We start from the raw sequence: 24,032 nt of genomic DNA on the forward strand, positions 1-24,032 counted from the left end.
AGATAACCATTAATGTTTTTTTCTAATAGTACACACAGAAACCTGTTTCCTGATCATTCTTGTAACAATCCAATGCTAACGAACTTTTCTATCGTACTTAGATCCAAGCCTCCAAAAATTTAATAGGCTAACAACACAATTAGCTTCGCATTCCTCACTATTGGTTGTACATATATATATATAAATTCTCTGTAGGCACACTAAGCCGTTTATATACATGAATAACAAAAATGTTATGCAAATCATCTTATAACCGAATGAAATGCTAATGATTGACATTGCTTCTGCTAATTGTTTATGGGAGAGGAATAGTGCCATCAGAAAATAGTCGCTGAGATTAGTGTAAGGTTCATGCTCACCTTCGTAATAATTTTCACTCGACTGCACAAAAAACGCGTCTCGCTGCAAGTCGATCGCCCCTGGCATTTCACAGTTGCTTTGGGTCCTTCCGTAAATATTCTTTGTCAGTGACTGTACCGAGGTTAATACTGGATATATTATAGCTTGACTTAACGCGACGCAATACCGAGACTCCTAATATTACTAGTTTATATGATGAGTAATATATAATTTTAATGCAAATTTTACCCGAGTATTTGTAAATTAATACGATGTCTATTAATTTTTTATTTATTATGTTTTTAGTAAAATACACTCTCAGGCGTACTCGTTACGGTACTAAGAGTGCTTATAAAACAAGTTGTCAACTACAGGATCATAGAAGTACACATGTGAATTTTCGACTAATTATATTCCAGTACGTAAAAAGGTAACCTTCTGTTCTAATAGTTCTAAAAAAATACGCTGTCATTGGTTTCTGCTTTATGTGAATGGTACTTTACGATGTAAATTAGTTTGAAGCTAATGCATCTTTTGTTGGCCGGATGCTTGTGGGTTTACGAGTAGGTATAATTGACCGTGAAAATGCGAATAACTGGAATAAGAATATATTTAGAGTTTCACAGCTGAATTAAGTGGACCATTGAACTGGGCACAATTGTATATGCTAAAGATATACGATTTAGTCACAGCATCAAAATAAAAAATTATGCTCCGTTACAGAGCTCCATGTTTTTCATTGACATGTTGCTAGCATTTAGGCATTCGATTAGGAGAATCGATTATTAAATTAATTGACAATTTTTCATCATCAGAAGGAAAAATTGAAATTTTCACAAATGCTGAGAGATAAGAAGAGAATTTTAAAATAGTGCGATATTACCCACATGGAATTCTCTTCATGTCTCCTGCGAAAGCGACTATTATTTCATATTGTGAACCACTACAATCGAGCAGACGACTTAATCTTATTAATGAAAAGACGAACTTCTTGATCATTAATTAATCAATCGCATTTGCAATCGACTCATTCATTTGCAGACGAATATGATCATACTGTGATGCATACGTTCCTCGCAGACGAGGAACGTATACACAACGAAATAATGAATCAGAGTACGGGACAACATAGCGAGTTGTTCCAACAACACTTCGATCGGTCGTCATGGCTGGAATACGAATGAGAGTCGCACCCGTTGCCAAAAATATCGTCCTCCCTATGGAGTAGAGTAGGTACTTTGACTTCCGAGAGTTGTCAAGTACTGAATACATAATTCAGAATGCATCGTTGAGAAGCCAGCTGTCCAGTGTAGTCGAGTAATTATTGAGCGTCATGTATACGGTTGGCGTTTCTCCCTGAGGCAAACGTATGCCACTCGCGCCGGTCGCGTGCTATTGAATTTCTTGCAATCGATAAATTGCAACTGTATTGAAAATCTGCGCATGCGCCGCACAGCTGCCATGTCGATTTTGCAAACTTTTGGGGTGGATGACAACATATAAGCCTCTTGAACGCAATGAAAGGCAGGACAAAAACTTGAAACTGTACCTTCTTAACAATCTAATGAATACAACGCACGTGAAGCTTTCGCTGGTACAAAAACACTTTTTTTGCCGATGGGTCTCATGTGTGTTCTGTGAACATACTGTAGTGTAGACCAACAGAGTACAAATTACCGTACTCTGATAATAGATTTAACTGGATGAAAATCATAACTAAGAAATACTTCAAAAAATGCTCATGCGAATTCATGACTATAAGAAACTGAAATCGATCGATTTATTTATTCTTCACGTCGATGAAGTTCGATTAAAAGTTAATAACGGCTTTCGCCCTAACAAAAAATTAAATAAGAGCACGAAGAACGCTACTCAAAGCCAGTGTTCCGTTGAACCGGAAGCCCGCATGAGCGTTACGTTCTCGTGCGGCTCAATCGGCGAAGGGTCGCCAGTTCCGTACAGTCTGCGCCGTGATTGTAAGCTTAGGTAGAATTTGCAACGTCAACTCTGCATCTATATACTCATTTAAAAATTTTGACTGCTGGAATACGAATGAGGATAAATCTGCCTGTAACGATCATGTTAGATAGATGCATAATAATTCTAGTATCTACATATTGTTTTAAACATTACCAAAATAATTACATTTTTTCTTAGACTCATTAGATGACAATAATCAATTGGAATCCAGCTTAAATCTTACTTCATAAGGTCCAAGAACTAATAGTATTCTAAGGGCAGAATGTTAGAGCAAATTTCGTTTTCGACTCTATGCATTCGTTGGCTGTTCATAGCGTGAGAGTTTCATCGTCACGTATAAATGATACGACTGTACGAAGTTGTTGACTGCAACGGTAGATAAGGCAGGTCTGAAATCCGCCGACCCCATCGGTCGCAGCAACCACTTGACTTCCTGTCGCCATGGCTCGATACCGAAGTGAATGCAGCCGATATTATGTTGCTCATCAATTAACATTTGCTCCTGCCGAACTGAGTCTCAATTGTTTCATTTCACTCACACCCATTTATTTTCCCCATAAAATAAGGTAATTCATATATAGACGATGAGCGTCAGATAACCAATTACACAAGGATATTGTGTTTTTGAGAAGAAGTGCACAAAATCCATACCTCACGAAAAATGTCAAATTCTTGTATAGGTTCTGAACATAATTTGAAATAATATTTCTTGCGAGGTCATTGACAGAAATCACCATTGTATCAAAAACTTTCTTCCCACGATACCACGAACTAAACAAAATCAGCTTAGGATTGGTACCATTATAGCATTTGGACATTACTTATCAGTTTCTGCCAAGCCGCATACGATGAGAAAAAATGACGAGTTTGAAGAAATTATTTTTTAGTCATTATACAGGACATTGTTATGTCGGCCTCGGCCTCATTCATAATAATGGCCTCCGGCCAACTTTTGAATCCGAATTATTTATGATAAAAAAACGATAAGAATGTTCAAATAGTTTATAATAATTATCACATTAGCCTCTTACGTAGCCAGATTTATTCAATGCTATTTTTTAACACGAGTCGACTAGATTGATTAACTTGTGTTTTATCATTTAAGTTTGCTTGTACTGATTTTGGAAAGTCTCGAGAAAATTAGGTTTTATAGACAAGCTCTGACATGGCCCTGCCACACTTCTTTCTAGAACAAGCTTTCAGGCTCCATGATCCTTCCCACAGTCATCAAAAGCAGTGCTGCTCGCAAGTCGTCATTTTCGGGATTTAATCTTATGATTATTTTATTCTCATGTGGCCAGAGTTTTGAAAATTTCACATACAAATAGCATGACCGTATTATACTCGTACATGTTCTGAGATTCAATATGATATTTTCTGTAAAAAACTAATTCCTTTTTGCCGGTATGAGCGCAATATAAATAGCTAGTCTAATGTTATCCTATAGGTTCTACTTTAGTCTATTTGAATTCAATGCGAGCAAATCTTGATATTCTCGCGATGATGTTACATTTACAATATCTTGTTTGACAGCAGTCGGCCACCATCGTCATGGTGGTCACGTGGACGGGTTGCACCTTGTGGTGAAGATCCAGCCAGCTTAAATTGCGTGGTGTCAAACTCTCTTCGTGTCTAAACTCTTAACTTTCGTTGTTACTATGTTCAATAATTAATGTTGACACCTTTCATCAAAGCCATGTGCAGAATAAATTTGAGAGTATAAGTTTTTCAATGCGAGGCTATTGTTGCTTTCGGAGAAAATGTTGTCCTGTGCTTGTTTTGAATAACTGATCTATTCATGAAAAATTAAAGCTATAGTTTATTGATCAAGTAGCAAATGACAATCAAATACCAGTTCTTGTTTTACTCTATTAAGTATTTATCTATTACGCTTACAATAATGTCATATACGGCACTATAATTAAACATTAGAGGAATCTCGCCGACTTCATTGGATATTTCCGGCGTCTGGAGATGAGAATTGAAATTCGTCTCGCATATTAGAGGTTGTTAAACGGACAGGAAATAAATAGAAATAAATGCCGTTATGATTGGGAAGGCTAATAGAAGTCGGACCGGATGTCAGCTAAGTGCCTTCAAAGTCTTCCGTTTTACACGAAATCAAAACTTCTTTTCGGGAAATATAGCAAACCACACGTGTGTGCATGTAGCAAATCCTACGTGCGTGCATGTACGTTAAAACAAATCTAGTTGCACATTCCACCTTCAGGCTAGTAGTATTTCATGCCTTGTGTTGGATTATACTTTATAAATATAAAAAAGAAACGTCGTGCTTAGGAGCGATGTCTGCCATAAAAAATTGTTTAAATTGTTTGACATCAATGATTAGAGCAGTTAACAATGATTTTTAGTTATTCTAGGATTAACTATTTACGAGCTATTCAAAACTATATATGATGAGCCTGTACGCTCTATTTACGATGCCAAGAAAAGTATAATGGAAATATTACTAACAGACAATACATTATGTCATACGTCAGCTTGTTATCTTTAATTAGAAACCATACGACTAAAACCTCTACAAAATCAAGCTCACAGCCAACGACTTATTAAACGCTGCAAATATAACGGCTAACAGAATAAATCTTTAGCTATCATATTATCATGGATTAGGAAATTCCTTTTGTACGAAGTAAAAGTATAAGTCCAGTTTGTAGAACGCACGCTGTGTACCTTGACTACAGTGATAAATTTTACGCTTATAGCGGGTACGTGGAGGTCAATACGGGCCAAATGTTAATCCCTGTGTATAGCATTTTGAGAGATTTAAACTTTGTCAGAGGAATAATTTCAGGCTACGAAGCAAAAAATAACTGTTTCGTACATTAATTTTATTGGGTTGATGCACAAGTTCGTAATCCACAATTCGTTGCTTATTACAAAAATATTCCGTGCAGTAATTTACACGCTCTAGGAAGAATCGTTGATTGCAAGAATCGTGGGAAGGAAATCAATTGATGAACGGTTATCCGAAGTATTTAGTCGATAAGCCGCGTGACAGCTAATTTACATTACACAACAACACAGTTACCGAGGTACTTAAGTGTCCCGTCCCATACAAAGTATAACTATAGCTCAATTATACTACAATTATTGCGGCTCCGGTATCCATGCGATAGCGCCAGGAACTGCGACTAATTCGCGTGACAATATCACGAATCCAGAGACTTCGTCTGAAGAATATGAACTTGAGAGACAGCTATAGCAAGCGTGGAGGGTCGGAGCCGAACATTGCTATTACTTCTTCTGGAGTTTCACAGAATAAAGTTATGTAGGTGTTTTAAGTTGGCTACTGGAATACTGATATGTTTTAATCAAACATAGTAAGGGATCCAGCAATGGCTACACTTCACTAAGATCATGATTAATATAGGTTAAAGAGCATAATAAACTATTTACCAACAAATTATCCGATTGTCTAGACATTTGAGACATTACTTTTCTAAGGCTCCTATGAAATAATTTTTCAAGAAATAAAAGATCGAATATTCGAGGTTATTGTTGCATTTCTGACTCAATTAATTTAAGCTGAATTTAAATAATTTATGAAACACATGATAGCGACAAAAGATACTCGTTGCATTCAAATATATTAATGATTGCTGAAAAATCTGTACGAATGCATCAGCTCGCTTAACGAAAATGTCTGATAGCAAAACCAGATGTTTTTGCTTGCAAAATTTGTGACGTGTTGCATTCAGTTGCAGTGAAGGCACGTTGCTGTGACGTCAATGAACCTTGAGACGAGTGGTTGGAGCAGCGCGCGACCATACTAGGAACTTGACTCATTGTCTGAAGGAGCTGAATTGCTTCCACGGATAGCTGAATGGTACATGTGATAAAATCCGCTCATACCGTTACACACCATAAAGAATAGAATAGAAGTGTCGGCACTCAAGAAATAGGCCCATGGAAAAATAAAGACAGACATAGAGCTCGCGTGTCCATGAGATTTTACGGATCTAAGGTTCGGGAAACTGCTTTCGTTCTTGTCTCATTTGATGACAGTTTGCTCTTATTTTCGAGAAATTCTTCTTTTGTTTGTTGAGTTCATCCCTGGTTTCAATCAGATCATTTGTTCGGTAAAAGAATTTATTAGAACCCTTCCATATTTTTTGCAGTGAATTGCATTCTCACAATGAAATGACATTAGAGATATTAATTGCAATTTCAAGGAGGAATTTACCTGACTCGACAGAAGAACGTGTTTTAATCAACTACATAGGTTCCAATATCCGATGTTGTGCAAGAACGCTGACGATCCATGGCATGGCATTAATGTCGAGTTTGCAAATTTGGGAGATTTTGCCGGCAGTTTTGATTAATGCTGACGACACCATCGTCTGAGGCCGCAATCCCGGATTCGACACGGAACTTGGAAATAAATTAAAATAGGAAAAGAATAATAGCAACACAATGACATTAGGTTTCGGCTAATAAGAGTATGTTACCCTTGAATAGTTATCTCTGATAACAGATGGCGTCAAGCACATATAGTTAGGAAAAAAACTCTCCTAGACCATACCATGCATTTTACCCGTTTCGTCAATAGTAGGTCTTTTCGTTATTACTACGTAGATGCAGCGCATGTCTTTGATCCTTACAACGTAGAGAAGGCCGGTAGAATACAGTATTGCAAGCAGTTATATATTTTTGAGGCCATTCTTAGCAAACAAATTTTTTCGTGTATCCTAATGATATTTATTTAGCCTTTTAAAGTATGTGAGCTATGATATTCTAATAATCGCGATACTGTCAACTTTACATCTTGAAAAATTGACTTGTCGATAAGCGCTTCTTTTTATTCATGCCTGGAAGCCGCTTTAATTTCAAGGCAATTTCTCAGCTTATTTATCAGCTCTGATGACTAAATCGACTGATTTGCGTGAGACGAGTTTTATTCAAAGTTTACTAGATTGAAAGGGGGAGAATTCCAAGACCAGTGACGTCACGCAGTATCGAGAATGGCTTGAGCGACAACACATGATTGTGTGCGAACGTACATAATTCGCAGCCGCTAAGTTGCCATGAGTCGCCAAGAACGCTTGTGTTAGCACAAGCGTTACGAATGACATCAAAAGGAGCTTCTAGCACTCAACTTAAGCTAACTTTTTCTCACGCAAAATGATTTAAATTATTATTATTAAATTAAATTATTTAAATTATTTATTTATGGTCGAGATTTCTTTTGATGCCGCAGAGCATGTGTCATTAAATAGTTATTTTTTTAGCTTAACCCTACAAATAGTAATTGTTATCTGACGAAACGGACTGCTTCTCATGTTACTAGCAAAGTTACTTCCCAGTATCATGATACTAACACGGTACAACTTCTAAGTCCCATTGTACTTTCTGCAGTTCCCAACCCTCGTGGAGTATGTCAAAATCAATGGGTTGATCGCGAGGTCAGATTACACTGTTCCATCAGAGCTAATTAAGTAAATGTAACAGAATCAAGTTTGCATGTCATTTTTTGCTAATTTGTAATTGCAGCTTTCACGTTGAATGCTCGAAAACCAAATATTCGAAAAACAAAGTATAACGAGTATGGAGTACTTTGTTATGGCGCGCATGGAGTAGGAAGACACGGAAGGGATAGGCAGCACGGATTACTGAGTCGCTGGAGTATATTTTGTAAGGACACTACAAACACCTAATTTTTGATGTGAAAAATCAGTCACAATAATTTATAGACATTGTACTTGTTAGATAACTGTCGTAATTTAATGAAGTATAATACTATTCATATATTATTCCGTTTTGTGTGCCATTGATCGTTCTGTACGGCAACTCACGACATGGGAACCTGAGTAATTTGGACCGGACGCTCAGGTTAGGTTTTCTCATCCTGGGCCCACGCTGCTGTGGCGGAAATGCCTCAGGACCGCCTGCCGGTGAAGCGCCGTCCGCTCTGCCAGACGCGCCCATCTGCTTCTGACAGAAAATAAGATGAAATAGAGGATATATGTTCTGACATTTTTCCTGAAATTCAAAGAAAAAAATAACGAAACAGTAAATGCGTTAGCAATGAATGTTCATCAAAATAATTTGAAGTTGCGATTCGATGAATATTGTCATTTCCATGAAACTCTTAGCGATAGAGTAAAAAGCTGACGATGGAGCTTCAAGAAGTGGATAACATGGCAAATGAGTTGAGTGAATTGCTTGTAGTCATATGCATCCTTGAAATATCGATGCTTCCTTGTGATTTCTCCCGAGGTGTTGTAATATAATATGATTTATTTGTTTCGAATTATTAAAAACTAAATTTTCATTTATTTAATGAAATGTTTTGATTCCTGAACAATTTTTACTTCTTTGAAAACGAAAATTTTTCAATCAGCATCACCACAATGTTTGAAACTTTCTTAATCTGAGATTCTTCAATGTAAATAATATCAATGACCTTAGTTTATTCTATTGGCAAATTTAAGAGGCGATTTTACGGAAATACTTGTGGTTTGATACATTAGGGTGACCAGGTAGAGTTGTGGAGGCTATCCGGCTTCTGGGAATGTGGTGCGTCATGGCAGCAAACGCAGGTGGATCTGGAGACGGGCTCGGGCAGCTCCGACATACCTGAGGAAGACGGTTGCCCCCAGGGCCAGGAGTCGACCATTCGAGCTTACCTTCTCTCGCTCTGCTCTGAGACTTCGGTCCACAGCAACGACTCATACCAAGAAAACTCCAGATACGAAAATATGCCTTTAATTAAAATAAATTGTATGAATATTTACGATTGGTAAATGATGCTAAGTCGTTAATTTCCTCATGTTGCTGAAAAAAACTTTCTTCTTAGCTGACTCACTGCGTTACATTTTATATATAAAACAATTTGAAGAAGTAAATGCTCATGAAAGTCTTTTCATTTTTTCCATAGTGATACAATTGAAAAATAATTATCGTTACTGTAAACAAGTTATGTTTCGTTATAATAAATTATTGCTATGAGATTCTCGCTAAATGATCCATTACCCTGACCAAGAATTCAGGTCTCAAGCTGTCGCAGGTGTTGAATGCCATGACTAGGTTAGGCCTGTCAAAGCAGTTTCATTTTTACACTCCGCACAGAACGACATTCGAACAAATAATGTGTGTAAATCATACATTGAATACTCAAATCTCAGTGAAAAAAAATTTGCAGTACTGTTGAATTCTTGATCCACCTTCTGTTGTATTAGCTTACTAATTTGTCGATAGTCAATTCGATGATATGTGATTGTGATGACCAGCCTGGCTTTCAATAAATGCATTTCAATCTTTCCAGAAATGAATTCTATTAGAATTAGGACATTGATGAATGAATCACTGTTTCAATATCATTCAACACTGTGATAAGGCCACATGTAAATCAGTATCACAACATACACTCGTCAAAAGTAGTGAACAGATGCGAGTAATTATTCCGTCATGGTTGTTAGAAGTAGTGATCAGTAATAATATTTCGATTTGATTTGGACCTCAAAATAAATAAAATAATCAAATCGACTTACTAACGGTTCTGAATCGAAGCCTAGAGAATATTGTCAAAGAATATAACGAAATTTGTCTTGAGCTATCATGCACAGTCTAATGGAGGAGAAGAGGCGGGACGAGCGTTGACCCAGAGTGGTGGTGCAACCATTGCCGCCTGCCATGGACCAACACCATGACCACGTCAAGACAAGCTACAATTTCTGCAAAAAATTAGGCATTCGTTGCTGTCTTAGTCGCCATTTTTATTGGCCATTTTCTGTTTCTCTTACCACGCCATATGTTGTATCCAAATAGTTTCCGGAAACTCATAAAATTAATTGAGTTTTGTGGATGAGTACGTATTGATATTGACTGCGCCGTGTCTGCGTGAACACAGAGCATTAGTTACGTTCTCGCGAAAAGCGGAGGTTTGGGGTTGGGGTTTCGCTGGTGACTGGATGGCGACCGACATCGCGCAAATTTTCAGATAGGGAGTAATTTATAGATATTGGATTAAATTGAAATATTTTAACAATAGTTATCCAAGTGGATATCGTAAGAAGCCGTAAGATTAATATTCAGTGTTTACTTTGCAAGTTAGGTAACTTTAAATTTTAACCATGGTTAATTGTTGGGCTCGAATTGTTTTTGGCAGCTTTAAATTTCTTTACTCTGCATAGGTCTACTGGAAAAAGGTCTAATATTGAACCACTGTGTGTCTCGTAATCGTAATGAGAACTGAACTCGCTCTCAACCACGGATGGCGTCTGAAGCGTCATGTGAAGTCTCCAGATCTGTGGCGGGCGAGCAGAAGAAAGAAAGAGAGACAGAGAGGAATTTGGGGGCAGTAAGTGGGGGATGTTTGAGGGAGTGAGTGAGTGTGTGTGTACGCGTAGGAGGTGGAGGAGGCCGGCGACTGAGCCGGGATATCCTTACCGCTGCTGCCGTCTGACTGCCAAGCAGTAGAAGACAAAAAATTGGATTCTTTGGAACAGGTATCCTTTGGGCCTAGAACTATCCAAATTGTAAAACGAGACTCTTCTTCTAATCCTGACAAAAGTTGTATTAAATAATATGCAATTAGTGCATCAAAGAGACTTCTAGGATGTTAATCCCAAACTCAAGGTTTAATTAATTAGAAATAACATAACATAACATAAACTAGCATAACATAACATAACATAACATAACATAACATAACATAACATAACATAACATAACATAACATAACATAACATAACATAACATCTGTCTCTTATACACATCTAGATGTGTATAAGAGACAGAGACAAGACAACACAAGACAACACAAGACAAGACAAGACAACACAAGACAACACAAGACAAGACAAGACAAGACAACACAACACAACACAACACAAGACAACACAAGACAACACAAGACAAGACAAGACAAGACAACACAAGATAACACAACACAAGACAACACAAGACAACACAACACAAGACAAGACAAGACAAGACAATACAACACAACACAAGATAACACAACACAACACAAAACAACACAAGACAACACAAGAACACAAGACAACACAAGACAACACAACACAACATAAGACAACACAACACAACACAAGACAACACAAGACAACACAAGACAACACAAGACAACACAAGACAACACAAGACAACACAAGACAACACAACACAACACAACACCACACAACACAAGACAACACAACACAACACAAAGCAACACAACACAACACAAAGCAACACAACACAACACAACATAACATAACACAACATAGTGATGTCAGTGCTGCAGATTAGGCCCGATGTGGCCTGTCGTCGATTTTTTTACTTTTCGTGACTTGTTCACAGAAGAACTAAAATCGTGTCATTTGACCGGATTTTTTCATGACTGACGATAGTTTGAAGTAGCTACTAGACTTCCACCGGGTTCGATATGGTGCTAGGCATCTCAAGTCTAACTATACATTTTCCATAGCTTCTTCTTGAACGCGTTCATACTCGGAGCGCCAACGATGTAACAGGGGAGGCTGCTCCACATGCCGGTGATGCGAAGCGAGAAGAAATTTTGTACGAAACTAACGTTACTAATGATGAGAAATGATAACGAAGAAAACGATACTAACGATGCATAGATGCACTTGTAATGATCGGCAACTGCAATTTCAAACTGGGAAGACAATCGCAATTTGGAAAATGTGCCGTGGGTGTTTCATAAAAAGTTGGGAATTGTCTACGAGGAAATTTTTGCTACTACCGGTAGTTTTTATTAGAGAGGCCGATAACCTTGGAAGTGATCATGAAGTCATGAACCTCTTCTTCGTAGATATATAATGCTGCTCTAAGTCGCAGGCATGGAAGAAACAACAGCTAGCAGACTGAGAGGGAGTGGCGAGATCTCGAATATAAGATATGATGTTCACAATTCTCAGCATAATCATGAAACACGTTGTGTAAATATGGCAAATTCCGTGGCTGATTTTGTATAAAACATGAAGTTGCTGAATAGAGCATAATTACCGGTACATGCTCTGTAAAATGAAAAGTTTTTAGAATTCGGAATAAATATACGAATGCAATACCTCGTGAATCGACACGATTGACGAGGTATTGAAAAACGTCATGAATCGGCAATTGGTGAGCAATTTATTTTTTTAATCTTTCTTCTTTATTCATACTACTACATGAGAAGTTACTATTGGTCACTATGAGTAATTTCCTCAAGTTCAGTTCATTCCCTACCGGTCATATCCAAGGATATTTATTACCATCATAGAAGGCAAGCGCGCATCCTATCGCTGAGTTTGAGAAGTTCGAGCTGGTAATAACATTCTAAACAGAAACTATAGAAAGAAGTTCAAGCCTCAATTGAAACAATGCTGAAGTGGACTTCTTCAGCCTTCACTGGTTCTAACCTGCGAAGTTCAGACACGTACTCTAAAATGTGATCCATATTATTGTAACTTGTCGCATTAGCTTGTTTCAATTAATAAGAGTATAAAGTTAAAAGAAATTCAACCTCCCTAATGCATTTCCAAAATTTTCCAGGAGAAACTTCGTACGATTCTGAAACTGAGCACACGACTCTCCCAGTACTTAGTTTCATTCCTTGAACTTATCAGACGAACTGTTACTAATACGATGCTGCTTCTTTTAACTCGTTAGGTGATTTGTTACTGGTATGATGTTTTTTTCTTGAACTTGTTAGTTGAAATGTCAATAAGACGTTGCTGCCTCGTTGCTTGAACTTTTTAGGTGAACTGTAGCTGATATATTGCACGCGTGGGATGCTGGTATAAAGGTTACCTGCAAGCGTGTGCCCAAAGGAGGTTAAGACGAGTTGAAGGACATAACATATGTCGCGCCTTCCATGGCCACCTATCGGAAACTCTGCGGTCAAAAGAACTGCACTTTGGTCACTTGCGCTTGCAGGTGAGAAATAAAAGAACGTCACCCGTAGTGAAGTTGAATCTTCGGTGCAAGTCCATATTTTGAAATTATTTTATCATAAAATGTTGGAATTAGGAAGAAATGAGAGATTAAAGTGAAGTGATTCATGTTTCGAAGTAATCTTAGTTGAAATGCTAACTTTATTTTATTTATTTGATACTCAATATTTTGAACAGGCAATTTTTGGCTGTTAAGAAAAGTCACGTGGCTATCAAGGAAAGTGTTTAAAAAGTTACGGCCTAAGTTCTCAAGTTGCCAAAGCACCTTAAACTATGTTAAAAAATAAACCCGTGATGAAGGAGCACTATTTCTGCAACAGCGCGCCCTGCAAGGGCACAGGAAAACACGCTTGTGTTTTGTTGGTGACTGTTTCGCAAGTCGAGCAAAAAGTTCACCACTGGTTTGAAAAGATCGTCGTTCCGATATCAGTGTCAAGCAATGTCTCGTAATAAGGTGTGTTGCCAACACTTCGCTGAGGGTAGAAATCGGAGAAATCTTTTTTTGGAGTAAACTAACATCGAAAAACGTACAGACTTGAGCTAGCTACACAGCCCAGTCACACTCACTTTTAATCAAACAAAGGAATGTTGGAAGAGTCAACTCCAGCATTTATAGACACATGCACGTATGTGGACTGATAAACTTCCATAATGTGCTTCTCAAACAGAGTGTGCTTCTCAAATTCTCCATGTTTTCGTCGGTGGCTTACACGCGAAACAATTAGCAAATTTTGAGAACTAGTTTCCGCAGTCGCAATTTATTCTTTTGTTATGCTATATGTCACTATATTACTGTCAGTGTTAATTTTTTCGTTTTTGTTAGAGTTGAATGTTAAAAGAAGTCATTTGCGAGCAATATAGATGTTTTCTTAATTGTATCTCGGATCTGATTAATACATCTGGCTGTACAAGAACTGAATCGTAATCTTTCGCACTAATATAATCATTTCTAAATAATTATGTTCAAAATTTTGTAAGAAATACTCGAGAAAGTGACCTCAATAGCAACATTCGTATTTTAGCCTGGTACCCAGATCCAGAGTTCGTCACAAATTGCCATCAATGTATTCCGTTCGCTATCACGAACCGAGAGTCACATTCGTTGATTGGATACGCAGGAAAATTAGTGCTTCACTGTCTCATGAATTACTGTGCGCTTTGCTAGATCGAGTTTTCATATTGACAAAATTTGTCCAATGGTAGCGGTAAGATCTATTTTACGAAGACGTTGTTATAAGAAAGAAAATGTGAATGATGCGACTAGGCAGGAAAAATGTGCGGTAAACGAACGTAGTCCGTTCAGAGTGTGTCGTTGCTCAACCCATTATTTAGGCGTTCTTATTCAATGAATACGGGCACCAATCAGTCGAATTCTAGCTTTTAAACTCTACTTATCGCTTATTTTGGCATTCGCTTCTAACAGGATTCGTGGATGCATAATAATTTGCAAAGCGATCAAAAAGACAGACCAAAGCAATAATTAAGCATGGAGTAGACAGTCCCTTAAAATTAACTTTTTAAAACAAATATCCTATGAAGCTTGTATAAAAAAATTCATGCACAAAAATAAATGTTCCTGATTCTGAGAGCATTATTACTGTTTTGCAAGTAATCACTTGAATATTCGTTGTTTCTAACGGTATGTCCGCAAAGGGATCACACAAGCAAAAAAAAAAAAATAAAATTAATATCCCAATTTTAACCTTATGTGCGAATGAGGTTAGGTGATGTTGATGTATGCAGTGAAAAGCATGCCTGCGTGAGTGAGTGAATTCCCTATTAGATGTCATTTTTGTTTTCGCTGCATATTTTACTAATTTCGATTCCATTATTAGGAGGAGCCTGTCGCAAAATTACTGGAAAGTCATCATTTCACTTTAGTGTTGCGATGGCAATTTCATTTTTCGAGGATAAGACCCAATTCACGTAATTGTTGCGTACTTTTTAACCTTAATAAAAAATATGAACTCAAATGTTTCATTTACACAAGTCAGTGACGAAACTATAAGCAGTATCGACCGAAGACTGCTTTCATTTCTTCTTTACCAGCAGATTGGAAATGCCTGTCTGTTGTGCAACTTGAGACTTCAAACTTTACGAAAGACGATGAAGAATATTGAAATTAGTAATAAAAATAAATTAGTAATATTTAAATAAAATTAGTAATATTTTATCATCTGTTCCACTTCTGGTCATGAAAAATTAGTTTTGCCTGTGATGGTTATTCTACATTAGCTTCTTACTCCAAGTTCACAACCTGAGCGCGAAGTGATTGACTCCCAACGAACTAGTTTAATCTAAGCATGCATTACCAATTAAAGAAATATATTCATTGGAGTACAAATATTGAACTATTTATATTTCAATAGTCTGATCTTAACGCTTAGAGTAAAATATTGTGCTTCAGTAATTTGGAGTTAACGCTTATGGGCCTCATTCAGTCATGCGCCTACCAGTGATCGATTGATTTTTTAATTTTAAGCGTCACCTCCAGGGCATGTGGCTTAAGAATTGATATTATGCATATATTTATATACATTTTTTCAAATAAAGCCTATCTGTAATCAAAAACAGCCTGTAACGCCTACAACATATTTTCGCTTCAAATCGTGCTGGATAGATTTGTAAACAGTTTTTTATTCATCATTCAATGTTTTTTTTTGTGCAATTAGGGTTCCACTCTCTACCCGTGAATTGCTTCGCAATCGTTAATTCATTGGTTTATGCCACTGAGTTCGCGCTGTTGCTCGTGCTCGCTGGTTACCGGCTGGTGTTCCTTGAAATGTACTGAATACAATTCTTTTTGGGTTGAAATTTCAAGTTGATTGAAATGACTTGAGCTTTAAATGAATTTTGATAAATGACCTAATTTTATCTTCGTGTCGAGCATTTTTGGTGATGCAGTAAAAACTAGAATATAAACGTCCATATGATTTTGTTCGCATATAATCGGGTTGGATAGTCAAATAAGTAATACTTGAGTGCTTGTCAACTTTCAGTGCATTTATTACGCATGGAATCACGAAAAAGTTTGCTAATTTCGTCTGAAAATTAACTCGTCAGGAAAAAACAGTAATAATCTGCATTAATTTATGAAGGATCCTCCAATGAAAAGAGAGTTTATAAAGAGTGATATTAAATTCTTATACTTATTATTTATTTCAGTTTATTATTATTATATTAAATTATGATTTTATTAAATTATCATCACATTACTTTCAAACTCTATACGAATAAATTTGAGTGTCATCTGATATTCAGCCTGATATCAAAATCGAAGAAGTTCTATTCGCGAACCTAAATGCGAAGTTCGTGCTGTTAACGGTGACACATCAATCAACTATTCTATAAATGTTCAGAAAGATGGTCCATATCGAAGACCAACTTAATTACATTCCAGCATGCAAGGGCATAGCGGCTTGCGTTGATTTACTGAACCTTGTCAGTGCGCTTCACCTTCTCTTTGGCAGAGCGGGTGAAAATCTCATATGTGTATCCAATAAAACGGTGTTGCAATAATAATTAAGTTTTTACTTAGAGTTTAAAATTAATAAAATAAATTTCCAAAAAATGTAATGTGTTTAATATGTTAGGAAAAAAACATTATTTCTCGAACGAAAATGAGTTTAGTTGACAGCCCGATTTCATAGTATATTGATGTCAAACTCCCAATATTAGAGGAGCTTGTTGATAAATTCGTCTTCAGTTTTAACAATTACTCGACTGTTTGCTCTTTATGTGAAACAGATAATTTTTACGAAAAGAAATATTATGACAATACTTTATGAGCCAGATCTCGGTTAACCAAGCTCTGATCTTTTCGATGATTTTTGCCGAATCTATTGAGGCATACAATAGAATCTGAATTACATCTTTATTTATCAGTAATTGTTGACTGGTAAATTCAGCCCAGCAAGATGGACTTGCGGCTGCTAGCGGCGCTCGGGGCGCTGCTGTGCGTCTGTTGCAGCATCGAGGAGGGCTCAGCTTATACGTTCAGGACTTTCATGGGCGCGGAAATTGCCGCAACTGCGATCTCGAGCAGCGCGGTCGTGCAGCGTCCATGTGAGCCTAATCAGACGGTAGCCGCCGTTTTCCAGGTTCACTGGGACTTTCAGCAATAGAATCAGCCTACCAGACGTAGTTAATTTCAAGTGCGCCGTAGCATTCAGTGTTTGACCCTAGATGCCTGCTGTACCCGAGTAACCAAGCTATTAGGTTAGTTAGATTTATCGTTTGATTATTTATTATTTCTTTTCATTGTTATCGATTTGTCGTAGTTTCTATATTGCCGTTTCATGCTTTATTCATTGTATATTTTTCTTGTGATTTTCTTTCTAGAAACCGTACGTCGTGGAATGTTGGTTGTAATCCTGCCATGAAGGCGCGTCCTGGGAAAGCTTAGTCTACGTTCGAAATGACTAGCCTACAAGAAAGTCCTTTACACAGACGACACTATCGTTTTATTTATGAATGGTCGTGGTAAAAATCAAGCGCGTAAATGTTTCTGTAACGAATAAATGGAAAAAGTTCAAATAACGATTTTTACGAATCTGTAAACTCTTTCAGGCGAGTGTCGCGCGCTGTGCCGGCAAGCATGCGTCGCGGTAGCCATCAGGCGTCAGCCACCACGCCACTTCCACTGCTCCTTCACTGAAAAAAACGTCGCAGAAAACCTCACGGTCCTTACGGTCCCAGCTCTTGACAGCAGGATTTTCTACAAACGTGAATACAATTCCTAGAAATTACATTCAATCCTCACACTCTGAAGCTTAAGAATATTAGCGTCGCGTTATTTCAGCCCGCGCATGTGTTCAAGGTTCAATTATTTTATAGCCTCAATCTAGTTAGTGTTATTATTCATTTTTTTCATTATATTAGATATGGAAATGCTCTGTGTCCCACCGGCAAAATTCTTATTGGCGATGCATTCATTCATTTAATAAGTTACCAGCAATTGGAAATAAATGAAAGTTGACTCCAGATTTATTGAAATCATCCTCATTATACGATGACGATGATTATGCAGGATAATTATGTATAATATGCATAATCTATATAATGCATATAATACATTATAAGCAGGATGATTATGTATAATCATCCTGCGGTTCATTCAAATCAAGATTTCGGGGATTTACAAGCATTTAAAATAAGTCTCCATGAATTAATTTTGTGTTCATTAGTCATAAACGCATTAATAATTGAAATGGTATTGAGGTTTTACTTCCAAATGACGCTGAATGAACTAATGAACATTTTTACCAGGCCAGGGATGCCGGGTCAACTTCACGCTCGTGAACAACGTGGGCTGCATTTACGTCTCCACCGTCGCACTGAACTTCACCGCCGCCGCCGCGTCCTGTCCCTTCGACTCCCAACTCTTCACCGCCAACTTCCTCATCGACTTCGACGCTATGCGGGAATACCTCCTGAAGAATCCCCCATGTAAGTCATGAAAGCATTGTGAATATGCAAGTAGTCATTTTCTTATTTTTTTCCGAGTGTAAAATTTAAGACACTGGTCACTCTGTCGAAATATTTGGACAATAACTCCATACGATGTCAATAACTCCATTTATTGGACCGTCCTAGATCAAGTCTGTTTATTTGATCTACTTAATGACACATTTCTCTCGTGAAACTTGTGTCACAACTTCTTTTGTTTGAACAAACGTGTAATATGACTGAGCAAGTGTTATTTTTCACAGCATCCCTCAAATTTCTGTGGATTGGCCTGCAACGTACATCAGATCACGCCACTTGGAAATGGCTTGGAAGCGGAACCATCGCAGCAGTTCACCCATCGCCCTACTGGGGTCCAGTAGATCCGAATCAGAATTCGGATTGAGCGGGACTGTTTCTAGATCGAACCAATTACTTCTACCACGTGACCGATTCCGCGTGCAAAAATAAGGCCGCGTATCTGTGTAAGCAAAATTGAGTGCAGTAGTTTGATTTTTCTCGCCTATGGGAAATCTTTAGTTGCTCATCTTTCTTTGCAAATTTGATTTATCGATGAATAAAATCATACAAGTTACGCTGTAAATGATACTTATGTTACGAAGCCAGCGAAGCGAAAAACAGAACTGAAGTGTTCTGTGTAATTTTCCGTATTCCTGGAATTTATCGATTGGAAATTTATTCAAATTTTAACGACAACAAATTCTGGTTGCCTCTAAGGAATTAGTTGTTTCGTCGCACAAGCAAAGTTTTTAATCACGGTGACAGTTTAGGAAGTTCTTGATAAATTCCTTATCTTTCCAGAAGTTCAGTTACACTTTGAAGAATTTAACTAGCGAAATCTCGGCCGCTAAAATAAGTGCAAGAGAGATTTGTGCTGCCACTGCTTGTTTTTTCATAAAACATTTTTACTTCGCCGCACGTTTTCATCTTCACCGCCTTTCAATTACTTTATCCTCCGGTTGTTAACCGCGATTTCACTTCAATTGACAAGGAATTTCCTAAAATTTAGGCCGTTGAATAATCTTCAGAACCGTGTTATTAATTAACTCGTTCACATGAACTGAATGAAAATTGGTTGTGCTATCGTTATCCACTTTGAATCTGTAGGGGTTTACTTATATAACAGTGATTTGTGGTATATTGAAAGTGGAATAATTGGTAGATCTTTAAGTAATCTAATTTATTGTTAACACATATGATCCCTCAAGGTTTCGTACGATCATTCGTTAGATCAGTGGTTTTCATGCTGGCGTTAAATTTTCCCCTGGGGAAAAATTTTGAAATTTTCCGTATGTTATTCAGGGTTGACATTCCATAAATCATTCTATATCAATATTGACAGCTATTGAAAAAATTGGTTACGTACCTATTGTGGCATAATAAATTTGGTAACTCGAGGAAAAAATTAGGGAAACAATGCACTGGAAAAAAGTTCAAAATTCTTGAAGGAGTTGCTCAAGAAGCGGCTGGACCAACCTCACAATCGTCATTATTCACGATAAGTATTATGTAACATATTAGAAGTCAGCTTCGATATTTGCGCGAATATTATTTAAATTTAATGCAATTTTACCTTGTAAAAGTTTGATTACTATTCATTTCACTTTTGTGTTCATTGTACATGAATATGTATGCTGAATTGACTATTGTCATTATAAACAAATAGTCTGTAATGCCAGATAATATATGAATTTCAATCGCTTTATATTTATCAAACTTCCACTCAAACTTCGAATGATAAAAATTAAATCACACTTTTGAATTATTTTTCTCAGTCCCAGTTTTGATCGCTGAATTATATTAGAAGCCAAATGTTAGCATTTAAACCATGTCCCATCATTGAGCTTCTAAATAAAATGGTTAAAAATCTTTGTGCGTAAAGGGGCCAATCGTGATATTACGGAGATAATTCATCTCAAATTTGATTGCAGATCATAAATTAGTAGTTTAATCTTTAGATTTCGGTCTTTCACGCTCTTCGCTGAATGATTCTGAATCAAAGCTACAGCGCACTCGTTTTAATTGTAAACAAGAGCATTTCATTATAATAAAAATGCAAACAATTTGAAATCCTAATGTTTGATTAACAATTTTCTGAGCGATGCTAATGATTAAAGATTTCCGCAATAAATTATAAATCTTTAGAAATAATAAAAAAATAAACGGTATAAAATCCAACCATGATCTCAAAATACTTGATGAGCTTAATTGCAATCCAACATTTTCTACTTATAGTTTTCTAAATTATACATAGTTATTCATTAAAGAAGCAGTACTTTTTGTAATTGGATAAAGCGGCTATTTAGAAAATTCAATAAAGCTTTTTGATCAGATAACATTCAAAGGTTTCCACTAAATTTTACTATATAGCGATCTGTGTAGCTTCAACCTTACTTATGTCTTCATGAACAACAAATGTCATATTGAAACATTGTAAGTGGTAACTATACTTACCATCAATGATTCTTCTTATCATTGAACGGATCCTCCAATCTATCGTTCATTACAACATTGGGAACGAACTTAATATCAAAATTAAACTGTTGATTTATTATAAAAACATTAAAATACAGAATCTTGTTATGAAAAAATTACCTCTGCAAAAAAGGAGTTCTCCAGGTAACTAATGTACAGTACTTTAAAAGTTTTCCTGTGATTCTGGAGTCTAGTTGGAGGACCGAGGAACCACCTAAGGGAGGTTTACAACGAGACCATCACTCGCACCATGGAGGAAAAGTTCACCAGCATCGACGCCAATCGTTAAACGATAGCTGAATTTTATGGATAGGACTCCAGCCATCAATTTCAAACCACCGGATTTCTATTAAAACTTTGGGACCATTTTCGTAGTAATTTTTGGGAGATTCAATTTTTTAGAATCTTCCTCTTTTCGTAAGATAAGCAAAATACCGCTTATTATTCACCGGGAGGGATTATTTATTTTTTTGTCAAGTATTGGAATGTTTTAGTAAGAAATGATACTCGTTAATAAAAGGACTGGTTATGATCAAACATTCCCGTGTCGTGTATTGACGGTTGGTTTTTGTGGTATTTATTCATAAATGACATGATGGTTTTACATCCGTTGGATATATATTTGACAAAAACAATTTAAAATTGCGCGAGGAGATGATACCTACCTCATACTTTCTAGAAATTGGCATATCGACAGTTTTTCTGTTTCACGTTGGTCTTTTCTTCAGTCTGTGAAGTCAGGTTCTAAATGTTACTATTAATTTCTCTACGTAGTTACGTAAGGTCGAGCTGATTTACAAGAACCGATGATTTCGCTGCTCTATCAAAGTCTTTTGTAAAATGAGCGAATTTGCATGGTATTATTTCTCTTAAATTTGCAGTCAATTTACGATATGAGCAATCAACTAATATCACCGCTCGTACCCAAGTTTAGAATTATCTTCGGAATGTCGAACTCCTGATATCAAGTGCAAAAGAATCAGGTAGGCTTCGTGTCATCGATTGGTTATTGAATATTCAATAAGTGAGAGGCCCTGACTGAAAAGACACAGCTACACAACCTGATTTTCTGGATAATTTTGAAGATAACCTGTCAAAAACCCAACAATTACTAACCAATTCTAATTAAGAATAACTACATTATTTAGTAGTGATCTATTAATGTAACTAACTAATTTATTTAATAAAACATGAGAGAGCTGGTAAGATAGTTCAGTCCAGTAAAGCTATAGAGAAATGTGCTGCCAGCTTTACATAGTCTCTCCTTAATGACATCAATAAAGGCTAGGTGATTGTCTCGAAGCCGTAGCAATTCTACCATCATCGAGTTCATATCAAACAATCACAGTACTGATCGGTTGCCATTCTTTTGAATTAACTCGACGCGGAAGGCTGTTAATTTTGCATTATATAGTGAATCAAAAATTTGCAATGTAAGGAGTCTAAGGACATTCGAAGACATTACATGCCTAGAAATTCTATTACTGTTATTTAGTCTCCAAGCCATGATCACTTTTTAGGTTAATTAATTATTTTGCACCTTTACCACTATCTCTTTCTCTTTCGGATTTTTAAGCATTTGCTGTATCGTATGAGGCCAAAAAAGCTATAACACTTTATTACTATTCAATGCCATCATTTCGAATATTTATAGTTTCACAGTATCTGAAATATTGTACTTCGATGGGCTTCGAAATACGAAAACAAAAAAAGCTGTATTGTGAAGAATTTGGATATTTATTCGCATTAATGTTCAGGATGCAAACTCGTCCACTGCTTGTAACGGCTTCTGAAAATAAAGAATGAACAATTAAACACTAAGTTGTGGGCAGTCTAATATAAATTATAAACAATGCAAAAGAATATAATGAAAAGGCGAATAAAATAAATAGATAACAACGTTTCAAATTGTTTAACAATCTTGAGCGAGTTATAGTTATTGAATGAATTCTGTCAAAGTTCATCGGCTCCAGGCCTAACTAAAATGTCCAAGTCTTCCGTAGACATGAGACGTATGTATGCTACATAAGTAAAAATATTTACATCTAGTTTGAACGAGCTTTTTCATGTCTTAAAGGATCATGAACTGCAGCCGACGGCTTATGATACATTTTCTATTTAAACAATATCCCTTCACATCCATCTTCGCGTCACACTAATTCACCCTTCCATTGTTAGATTATGAAGACCAGATTTTCATCGCACATCAGTAGGTGATCAAATTATTTGTTAATAATCGGGCAACAGTATTAATGACTTCATGTTAACCGTAGTAAATAATGACTCATTATGCATCATTTGGTAGACCCAACCAACTCTTAATACTGTGTTTGACTTACAAAAGAATTTCCAAATTAAAGTTGTTTAAAAATAAGGTGCTGTGAGAATTATCACCTATATTTATAATTTTCAAGTCGTTTATGTTATTTATAATATTAATAATAGCGGTTTCAGCGTTTAGTAGGTCGTAGGTCTGTCGCCGATTCTTAACATCGCAGAGCATTCACAGCATTGTGCGTTCTGGAACTCACAACTCACTCTGGCACACATGCAGTGCTGGGATCGAACCCGCGCCTCACTGCTCCAATCTTGGTACTAACAAATTTAACCAATGGGCCACCCTGCTATGAATTTACATTTGTGCTATAGCTATGAATTTACAACTAAAGAAGTTAAAAAAATAATAACATTTTGTCAATATGTTTTTTGCCTCTTGTTGGAGATTCTGTGTCAATGGGTAGTTGATTATGTACGAAACTTGTTTAGTTCGGGGTTCTCGTTTGATTTATGCAAAATCTGTTGTGTGCCAAGTCATGAAAGTTTCTGAGAGTATTGTATATTTGTATATTG

General features: G+C 36.7%; 1 protein-coding gene across 2 annotated transcripts; it reads left to right on the top strand.

Moving 5' to 3' along the window:
- Positions 1-17,213: 17,213 nt before the first annotated feature.
- LOC108665312 lies at positions 17,214-20,729 on the top strand. 2 transcript variants are annotated; one of them, XM_018152050.2, is made up of 4 exons: positions 17,214-17,306; positions 17,811-17,966; positions 18,510-18,689; positions 18,953-20,729. In XM_018152050.2, the coding sequence occupies exons 1-4, from the start codon at positions 17,249-17,251 to the stop codon at positions 19,090-19,092; spliced, it is 534 nt and encodes a 177-aa protein (XP_018007539.2). In that variant the 5' UTR covers positions 17,214-17,248; the 3' UTR covers positions 19,093-20,729. The 2 variants fall into 2 exon arrangements, 1 of the variants encoding a protein (XP_018007539.2); XR_007157253.1 differs by lacking the exon at positions 17,214-17,306 and adding an exon at positions 17,421-17,459.
- The last annotated feature ends 3,303 nt before the right edge of the window (positions 20,730-24,032 follow it).

Source organism: Hyalella azteca, unplaced genomic scaffold (assembly GCF_000764305.2).
Source record: "Hyalella azteca isolate HAZT.00-mixed unplaced genomic scaffold, Hazt_2.0.2 contig2102, whole genome shotgun sequence".
In the NCBI taxonomy this organism is placed as follows: Eukaryota; Metazoa; Arthropoda; class Malacostraca; order Amphipoda; family Hyalellidae; genus Hyalella; species Hyalella azteca.

What these genes read in the sequence shown, in the direction of transcription:
- LOC108665312 (XM_018152050.2), top strand. Translation starts at nt 17,249, where the DNA reads ATGGGCGCGGAAATTGCCGCAACTGCGATCTCGAGCAGCGCGGTCGTG. An exon ending in CGCGGTCGTGCAGCGTCCAT is followed by an intron (nt 17,307 to 17,810) that starts GTGAGCCTAATC and finishes AAACTCTTTCAG; the next exon opens with GCGAGTGTCGCGCGCTGTGC. An exon ending in CAGCAGGATTTTCTACAAAC is followed by an intron (nt 17,967 to 18,509) that starts GTGAATACAATT and finishes CATTTTTACCAG; the next exon opens with GCCAGGGATGCCGGGTCAAC.